The 10,000-nt window shown below is 44.0% G+C and overlaps 2 protein-coding genes across 2 annotated transcripts in view; both read left to right on the forward strand.

The window, feature by feature from the left end:
* The window catches only part of LOC134456487 (chymotrypsin-like elastase family member 2A), an 11,724-nt gene extending 8,334 nt beyond the window's left edge, over positions 1-3,390 (forward strand). The window contains exons 6-9 of the mRNA XM_063207850.1: positions 341-432; positions 2,278-2,331; positions 2,545-2,697; positions 3,236-3,390. Of these exons, the coding sequence (XP_063063920.1) occupies positions 341-432; positions 2,278-2,331; positions 2,545-2,697; positions 3,236-3,253 (317 nt within the window). The 3' untranslated portion in view covers positions 3,254-3,390. The remainder of the gene's footprint in view (positions 1-340; positions 433-2,277; positions 2,332-2,544; positions 2,698-3,235) is intronic.
* A 5,122-nt stretch (positions 3,391-8,512) lies between these two features.
* The window catches only part of LOC134457513 (chymotrypsin-C-like), a 9,475-nt gene continuing 7,987 nt past the window's right edge, over positions 8,513-10,000 (forward strand). Inside the window, exon 1 of the mRNA XM_063209521.1 lies at positions 8,513-8,552. Coding sequence (XP_063065591.1) covers positions 8,513-8,552 — 40 coding nt within the window. The remainder of the gene's footprint in view (positions 8,553-10,000) is intronic.

A 10,000-nucleotide genomic window follows, 5' to 3' on the forward strand; every position in this document is an offset into this window, starting at 1 on the left:
TGATTATGAAAGAACGGAAAGGGGTAGAGAGACACCGTTTTTTTCTGATGACAGATGAGCGTCTAATCTGTGTTTTGATAGGTATGGTATTGACATAGACACAGAACTCAATTTTCTGTGAGCCTCCAAAAAACACCTAAAATGCTGAAAAATGGCTGGCACTCCGAGGTACTCTTTTATGAAAATGGCTGGCAGCCAATGAGTTAAGTGGATGTCTCACGCTTGTGTGTGTGTGTTTGTGTGTGTGTGTGTTTGTGTGTCCGTTCATGTGTGTGTGTGTCCCTGTGTGTGTGTGTGTGTGTGTGCCTGTGTGTCCCTGTGTGTGTGTGTGTGTGTGTAGCCGGAGGTCCCATTGCTGATATCCTGCAGCAGGCTCTTTTGCCCGTGGTGGACCACGCCACCTGTACCCAGCCTGACTGGTGGGGCAGCCAGGTACGCTGTGTGTGTGTGTGTGTGTGTGTGTGTGTGTGTGTGTGTGTGTGTGTGTGTGTGTGTGTGTGTGTGTGTGTGCATGTGCGCGTGTGCGTGTGTGTGTGGCAGCCATGTTTGCTGAATTCCAATATCTCCCTTCTGGCCGTGCCCTCCTGGCGAAACAACACCTCTAGTCAGGCCAAGAGCAATACAAATATCGTTTCTGAGCTCCAGAAAAATCGGGAACTCCTCCCACTTTGTCTTGAAGCTAACGACCAGTAGCAAACCAAAGGAGGCAGGTCAACCATGGCGTTTGCGAAAAGTTAATTGTTATCAGAGGTGCATCTTGCCACCAGGCTAGACAGGCAGCCGCTTGGGTGAATAACAACTCAGGGGTGCATTTCTCAAAACCAAAGTTGTTTACTACATTAGCTACTTTGTTGTTTTCAATGCATTTTCCCACTGGCAACTAACGAAGTTGCTAACAGGCTAACAACTTGTCTTTTGAGAAATGCACCCCAGACTTCATTACGGTAGTGGCGATTATGTTTCAAATACTCTTTTTTCCCCCAATTTCGCTTGAGGCCTCTGCTGACCACAGAAGGTGACGCTAGAATCGCCTCTGATTGTTGTGCTCATGGTCGGACCATGTCTCGAAGAGATTTCACAGTCAATGATAATCAGGCTAGAATTCCAGTATCTCCCTTCTGGCCGTATCTTCAAAATGCAAAACTAAAAGGTATTTAGTAGTGTAGTGTAGTTGAGTCTGCAAAACTAAAAGGTATTTAGTAGTGTAGTTTCAAAATGCAAAACTAAAAGGTATTTAGTAGTGTAGTTGTGTCCGCAAAACTAAAAGGTATTTAGTAGTGTAGTGTAGTTGTGTCTGCAAAACTAAAAGGTAGCCGTGGCCTAGTGGTTAGAGAGTTGGTCTTTCAATCTAGGGGTTGCAGGTTCGAATCCCCCCTGACCTCTCCCTACATCTCCATCCATGGCTGAAGTGCCATTGAGCAAGGCACTTAACCCCACATAGCTCCAGGGACTGTAACCAATTCCCTGAAAAATAATAGTTGTAAGTCACTTTGAATAAATGAAAGCGTCAGCTAAGTGCAATGTAATGTAATATTAAGTAGTGTAGTTTCAAAATGCAAAACTAAAAGGTATTTAGTGGTGTAGTTTCAAAATGCAAAACTAAAAGGTATTTAGTGGTGTAGTTTCAAAATGCAAAACTAAAAGGTATTTAGTAGTGTAGTTGTGTCTGCAAAACTAAAAGGTATTTAGTAGTGTAGTTGTGTCTGCAAAACTAAAAGGTATTTAGTAGTGTAGTTTCAAAATGCAAAACTAAAAGGTATTTAGTAGTGTAGTTTCAAAATGCAAAACTAAAAGGTATTTAGTAGTGTGGTTTCAAAATGCAAAACTAAAAGGTATTTAGTAGTGTAGTTTCAAAATGCAAAACTAAAAGGTATTTAGTAGTGTAGTGTAGTTGTGTCCCCTCCGCTATTTCAACCATTCTCTGAGTATGGCAGTGCAATTTTTACCTCCAAGCTAGCAGTTAACATTGAGTCCTATAAGACCAGTTGGCGGCTAACTGGTCTTATAGGACTCAATGTTAACTGCTAGCTTGGAGGTGAAATTTGCACTGACGTACTCAGAGAACGGTTGAAAGTACAGAAGAAAGGTAAAACTCCTTAATTTATCTCAAGGAGAGGTGTAAAATAAGCTTATTTCCGAAAACGGTAGCGTATCACTTTAAGGCCCTGAATATTAAATTATATCCTACCTCTAGGACTATTTATGTATGGATGTTATTATTTATTCTACCTTGTCTTTAGGTTGCAGATGTTATTACTTATTCTACCTTGTCTTTAGGTTGCCGACACCATGGTGTGTGCCGGTGGAGACGGAGTGGTGTCTGGATGCAACGTGAGTACACACACATACACACACACACACACACACACACACACACACACACACACACACACACACACACACACACACACACACACACACAGAGAGACACACACACACACACACACACTCTCTCTCTCTCTCTCTCTCTCTCTCTCTCTCTCTCTCTCTCTCTCTCTTTCTCTCTCTCTCTCGTCTAACTCTACTATATTCTGTATTCTCCAGGGTGACTCCGGTGGTCCTCTGAACTGCCAGAATGCTGATGGTGTTTGGGAGGTTCACGGCATCGTGAGCTTCGGCTCTGGCCTGAGCTGCAACTTCCCCAAGAAGCCCACCGTCTTCACCCAAGTCAGCTCCTACATGGACTGGATCTCCGCTGTGAGTTAACACACACACACACACACACACACACACACGCACACGCACACATGCACACACATTTTACTTCTTTATTTGGATTGACAGACACGCGTTTATCATAGCACAAGCCAAATTTTATAGGAGCTTTACACAAAGCTAAAAGGATCTGCTCACTGAGTGTCTTAAGGGAACATGTGGCACCTGCGTCTCCAGATGAAGAGGCTCCCAATTATACTGGATACTGAGCAGAATTAGGTCAATTGTTTAGCCTGTCGTTTAGAGAGTCCACAAATCTGTAAGCCACGCACACACATTTTATGGACATGGCCCAAACTACCAAAGATTAATGCTATAGTGTTACAAGAGTAACCACAGTTATTAAGAGCATTACACAATGGTTGGTATTTGAGAATTTTGGAGGAATAGTATGTTTCCATATAGCTCCACACACACAAGCACTCATGCACGCACACACGCACACACGCACACATACACACATGCCCACACACATTTATTCACCACTACTAAATACACGTTCTTTCTCTTGCCTCTGCAGCAAATGGTCTACTTCTAAGGAGGAGGGTCCCTCTGAGCTGTTGACCAATGAGAGGGGCCCTCTGAGCTCTCCACCAATGAGAAGGGTCCTCTCTGAGCTGTCCACCAATGATACTTCAGCATGGTGCTCAAACAACCAATAAACATGCAGCTGAGCCTCACTCCTGTTGTCCATGTGCTGTTTTCTACACTGCTACAGACATAGAGAAAAACATAAAGACATTGCATTACACATTCATGTTATCGTAGCCAGCATTGAGGTCAGAGAAGTTCGGACCTCCCTAACTTTTAAGGGAAAATATATATTTTTTAAAAATCTCTACTTTTTGCATAGACATTTGTTTCAATTGATGTTTGTATTGACATTGCTTTCGTGTAGGCCTATGGCTGAGTGTGTGGTACCATTGGGAAAGGTTCTTTCCAATAAACAAACAGGTGGAAGTCATATACTGAGGGAGAGCTTAGCTTGTGCTATTTTGAATAATATACATGTCAAGTCGGTGTCATGTACGTTTCATCAGTAAGGATGAAATCTACATTCCATACTTTTCTCTACTTGGTCAGACAAGTAGATGTTAGTTTATTCCAGTAAATATTCATGAAAACATCACATTTGTGAAGGGGTATGCATTTTGAAAATAAATGACAAAAATTACATTCTACTTATAATAGTAAACATTATCGCCGGGCTGCGCGCGCACATCATGGACCTCCCTAAATTTAAAACCCTGGCTACGGCCTTGCATGTTATGTGATATATTAGATACATTCTTGTCAGTTAACATTATCTTACACTTCACTGACACTCAGGGACCAAAATTACCAGGGGGGCTGAGGTGGGGCCATTATCTTTTCAGGGGGGCACATGAATTGGCAAAAGAGATACATGTTTAATGTCATGAATATGTAATATACAAAATATATATATATCACGTCGCCGTCATGCCGAACTAACAGTCTAGTACTGATTGTAAAGCCACCTTTACTGTTTGTGCAGGTCTGCACTGCTGTCAACCTGTGCAATTAACCCATTGACGCCTAAGGCACCAGCAAAAAAGGGTGCTGAATGCCTGAGCCCTTTTTAAGAAAAGCTGACCTCAGCCTATAAAAACCTAAATATCTCAGCTTCTGAAGCGCATAAAAATATGCACTAAAGTCTCTTTTCCATTGGGTTCCGCGTTCCGGTGCGGGCTTTATAAATATTCATGAAACTTGACGGGGGTCGATGGTGCTGTCTCGCACGCATTTCCATACAACAGGGACTAGAACTGGGCCGTATGATCAGCTGCTGCAACTAGCCGCGACAACACCGTGTTTTCACGCCATGGTGAATCTAAGCCCTAATCTAAACAATAGGACCTATATAGGACTAAATATAACCAGCGATCTCCTTCTCTTAGACCCATAGACATGTGTTTGGGCTTGTTCGAAAGCTGCGAATCTTAGCTTTTCACAGGTTTTTACGGAACGTTTTTATGTTCTTTCAATCCAAAGTTATATAACTTTAAGCGGCCGCTGTTTCAAGTGAAAAAATAGCGCTTTCCAACCATTTTTTTTTTTTACCTCGTCATTTTGTTTTCGAACAGACAGCGATCTCCTTAACCTAGACCTACAGACATGTGTTAGGGCTTGTTCGAAAGCTGAGATTCTTAGCTTTTTACAGGTTTTCACGGCACGTGTTTATGTTCTTTAAATCCAAAGTTATTTAACTTTAAGCGGTCGCCACTTCAAGTAAACAATGGCGTTGTTCTCCAGCCGGATAGAGAGGAAATCTTTTTTTGTCATGGCTGTGTTCTTTGTTCCCTCGAATGTTTTTCATTCGAAATTTTCATTTTTACATTTAATTTGATAACAGCAAATTCGCCATCCCTCTGCAGGTTCGTATATGAAGATATGTGCAATGAAAAGGGCTACTTTAGTGTGCCCTATTTTGCATGGTGGTAAAAAAAAAAAACGACTTCTCACAAGGAGGAGGCGTGGAGCTTTGGAAATAGCGTGATTTTAAAATAATAGCCTAATAGGCTAATAATATAACTCCTTGGCCAAGGACTGGAGTTAGGCTACTTTAAAGAACATGATAATTGCTTGAGCAAATTTTCTCTGTCTAGGCCTACTGTAAAAACTGCCGACAGAAAAGCGATGTTGATTTTTAAAGTGCGTGGGTGGGGATAGGTGTTTGCACATGCCGGTAAATCCTAACACAGGCAACATGTAGCCTAGTGGAACTCAGCTCCGTACGCCTCGAACCACGTCTTTCGCGATTCTATAATCGCCCCTGTTTGAGCCCTGTTTGAGCTGATGATGGGTGTGTATGGGTGGAGTAAATGCAAAAAGAACACAAAACCACGCCCCAGCAGTGTGCAGTCCCGTTCTAACAGGGCCAATCGAAAAGGGGCTTAAGTGGCATTGAAATGCTAAGATCCCCATCTGTCATTAGAATGTGTTCATTCCTCTCAAATAGAATATGGCCGGTGCGTATGTCATCAGAGTTTACCAACCGCCAAAATACATTTCATCACAGAAAACAGTTTGTTTTGCTGACTTTTTTTTTTTGGTTAATCGTGTCTTTCGAATCAAAGCTGTCTGTCAACTATGTATCAAACATGGAAGCTGAGTGGCTGTTGAGTGCAAAACAGTCTACTTCACTCCACAATTTGGTCAAGATGGCCGTTCTGAGGGCATCATTTTGGTACTTCATTTTGCAGTGATTACAAATGGAATTCCCTATGTACCCACAACCGTATCTCACTCATTTCATGAAGTATTCACGAAAAAAATAGATTCATTTTCGTGGTGCATTCACGTTATTGCCCGTTTTTCGTGGTAGGGCAACGAAACGCTGCCTATTTACTTGAATTGCCCGACTGTTGCCTAGCGACCCACTAGTTTGATGCCCTTTCGGTAGCCTACCGTCACATGGTAATCAAACATTTCAAACAAGAAATTTAGGGTTAGGTTTAGGGTCAAGGTTAGGGTTAAGGTTAGGGTTAAGGTTAGGGTTAGGGTTAGGTTTAGGGTTAAGTAGGGTTAGGGTTAGGTTTAGGTTTAGGTTTAGGGGACATAAGGCGTAAGTACCGAAAGGGCGTCGAATTAGTGAGTCCCGAGTGTATCAGCAGTGTTCTGTCAGCACCCCCTCCCCGCCCCTGCAGACGCTTGGATAACCATAGCAGCAGTGGGGCAATTCAAGTGAATAGGCAGCGTTTTGTTGCCCTACCACGAAAAACGGGCAATAACGTGAATGCACCACGAAAATTAATCTATTTTTTTCGTGAAGACTTTACGAAAGGCGTGAGATAGGGCTCGTACCCAATGGTGGTAAGTCCAGATATTGGAGCAGGCCAATAGAATCCTATGCTATGCTAGGGTTTTGAGCAAAAGTAAGGTTCTGTATTGTGCTCAAACGGGATACAATTTGGTTTTGGGATTTGGTCAGACACATCTGGCAACACTGGCTTCTAGTTGGGCTAGTTTGTGCAGTCATGGGTGAGCGGTTAGGGCGTCAGACTTGCATCTCAGAGGTTGCCGGTTCGACTCCTGACCCTACCAGGTTGGTGGGGGGAGTAATCAACCAGTGCTCTCACCCATCCTCCTCCATGACTGAGGTACCCTGAGCGTGGTACCGTCCCACCGCACTGCTCCCCATGGGGCGCCACTGAGGGCTACCCCCTTGCACGGGTGAGGCATAAATGCAATTTCGTTGTGTGCAGTGTGCAGTGTTCACTTGTGTGCTGTGGAGTGCTGTGTCACAATGACAATGGGAGTTGGAGTTTCCCAATGGGCTTTCACTTTTAACTTTCACTAGTTCTCGCGTGTTTTTACCACATGAGCAAAGATGGAATGCACATCATCAGCCTGGTGCCTTTCATTCCAGATGAAGATTGTCATTCCAATAGACGGCAGCAGTCAAAAGCAATGGATTTATAACAAATTAGTTTATTATTTTTTCTATCTTATTTTTCCCAATTGTTAAAATAGATTATTTTTACATTTTGTTTTTAACTTCAGGCCTGATACTATACTGGGCACCAGGGCTGGATTGGGACCTATCACACACACACACACACACACACACACACACACACACACACACACACACACACACACACACACACACACACACACACACACACACACACACACACACACACACACACACACACACACACACACACACACACACACACACACACACACCTGGTGTGGAGGTGGGAGGATCCCAGGCCTGTGTGATGTGTGTGTGTGTGTGTGTGTGTGTGTGTGTGTGTGTGTGTGTGTGTGTGTGTGTGTGTGTGTGTGTGTGTGTGTGTGTGATGTCCTCCGGGTGACTGATAAGACACAGTCACAGGTGAATCTCTGACTCTCAGACGAAACACTCCACAGTTAGCAGAAATGAGACACAGACACAGACACGCACACACACACAAACACACGCACGCATGGATGCACGCACGGATGCACACACACACACGCACACACGCACACACACACACACACACACACACGCATCGTAATGTACACACTGTACACACATAGTAGGTCCTATATCCCACAGGTGCACCTGGCTGCATATCTGGCATGTGTGGGCCTGTTTGAAAGTTAATGTCCAGATAAAAGTTTCAAAGTTCAGCAAGTTGCCAGTCGTGATGTAGTCTAGTCTAGTTTAGTTAACAGCAACAGGTGTGGTGTTCTCATGAAAAGATTAATCGTGATGTGCTGTACCTTCGCTACCTAGAAGCAACACCAGAGGTGTGTGTGTGTGTGTGTGTGTGTGTGTGTGTGTGTGTGTGTGTGTGTATTTCTGTCTCCCCAGACAACAGACAACAGCCAGTGTGTGTGTGTGTGTGTGTGTGTGTGTGTGTGTGTGTGTGAGAGAGAGCTGGAGTGTATCTCTCTCTCTCCACAGACAACAGTGTGTGTGTGTGTGTGTGTGTGTGTGTGTGTGTGTGTGTGTGTGTGTGTGTGTGTGTGTGTGAGAGAGAGAGATAGAGCTTGTGTGTATCTCTCTCTCTCCACAGGCAACAGACAGTGTGTGTTTGTGTGCTCGCTCCTGTGTGTGTGTGTGTGCGCATGCGCTCCTGTGTGTGTGTGTGTGTGTGTGTGTGTGTGTGTGTGTGTGTGTGTGTGTGTGTGTGCGTGCGTGCGTGTGCGTGTGCGTGTGCGTGTGCGTGTGCGTGTGTGTGTGTGTGTGCTCCAGTGTGTGTGTGTATGTGTGTGTGTTTTCTGGTGTGTGTGTGTATATAAGACCGGAGTGGGCAGAGCTGCAACTGCAGACACAAACATGAAGCTCCTGGTCGTCCTCGCCGCCCTCGTGGCCGCCGGTAAGATTTTATTTTATTTATTATTATTTTTTATTTTTTTATTTTACTAGGGTAGTCCCAGTGAGGCAGTTGCCTCTTGTCCAAGTGGGCCCTAGTATTCAAGTGGGCCTCAGATACACTGTCTGTCGATCTGGCCACCTGTCTAGCCGCCTGTTCTGTCTGTATGTCTGGCTACCTGTCTGTCTCTCGTGGCCGCCAGTAAGATACACTGTCTAGCCATCTGGTTGCCCGTCTGGCCATCTGTCTGTCTGGTCGTCTGGCCAAACGTCTGGCCGCACGTCTGTCTGTCTGCCTGTCTGGCCATCTGGTCGCCCGTCTGTCTGGCCGTCTGGTCGACCGTCTGGCTGTCTGTCTGGCAGCCCATTTGCCTGTCTGTCTGCCTGTATGTCTGGCTCTCTGTCTCTCTGTCTGTCTGTCTGTATGACTGGCTACCTGTCTGTCTGTCGGTCTATCTGTCTGTCTGTCTGGCCGTCTGTCTGTCTGGTGGCCGGTCTGACTACATGTCTGTCTGTCTGGCTGCCTGTCTGTTTGTCCGCCTGTCTGTCCGCCTGTATGTCTAGCGATCTGTCTGCCTGTATGTCTGTCTGTCGGCCTGTATGTCTATCTTTTGTCTGTCCTTTTTGCTGCTCTGGTCGCTGGTTGCTGCTATTCCATGTGAGATCATAAGTTGTCAATGCGTGCTCTAAGTAGAGTAAAGTGAAGTTCATATGGATGCATCTACAGTATATGCACTGTATAATGCACATCTATAATGCATCATAATGTACTGTAAGCCCCATCAGGCAGCCTGTAGTTTATATCCAGTCACGAGCACTCATAACACCCTTGGATTTATAAAGCATTATAAGATAGATTCATGGTTATTCATTACTGTTAACATAAAACATCATGAAACATCATGGGTGTAGTCGTGATGCATTTTAAGTAGGCCTAATTATAATGTGAATTATAATTTGTTGCAAATGCGCTCATAATGCGCTATAGATATGGGCTTCATAGAAAGTGTTACCAAAACACTTATATTAACGTACATCATGTTTTTTTATTGCAAAGAGGGCAAAATTGATAAAGCTACAGTACAAATACAATAATAATCGTACATATGGCAACACTGCTGTGTACTGCACTTCACAACAAGAGATCTGGCAACCTTAGAGATCTGGCAACATTTCGAGATCTGGCAATATTTACAGAATATTTATGACGATATCTAAGGGAATTCTATTCTAAATTGTGACCTGCTCCAAACTCTGCACTGCGCATTGTGTACTGAGGTTGCCAGATGGAAAATATTGTACTATTGTACCAAAACCTCAAAATTCTTTTTAGGGTTTTTTTTTTTGGGAGGGAATTATCACACAAAAGCCGAATGGCATCTAAATGAGCTGAATGAAAACATCAATCATGTTTTTTTGATCGCAAAGAGAGCAAAATTGATAAAGCACAAG

The sequence above is a fragment of the Engraulis encrasicolus genome, chromosome 10 (assembly GCF_034702125.1).
Source record: "Engraulis encrasicolus isolate BLACKSEA-1 chromosome 10, IST_EnEncr_1.0, whole genome shotgun sequence".
In the NCBI taxonomy this organism is placed as follows: Eukaryota; Metazoa; Chordata; class Actinopteri; order Clupeiformes; family Engraulidae; genus Engraulis; species Engraulis encrasicolus.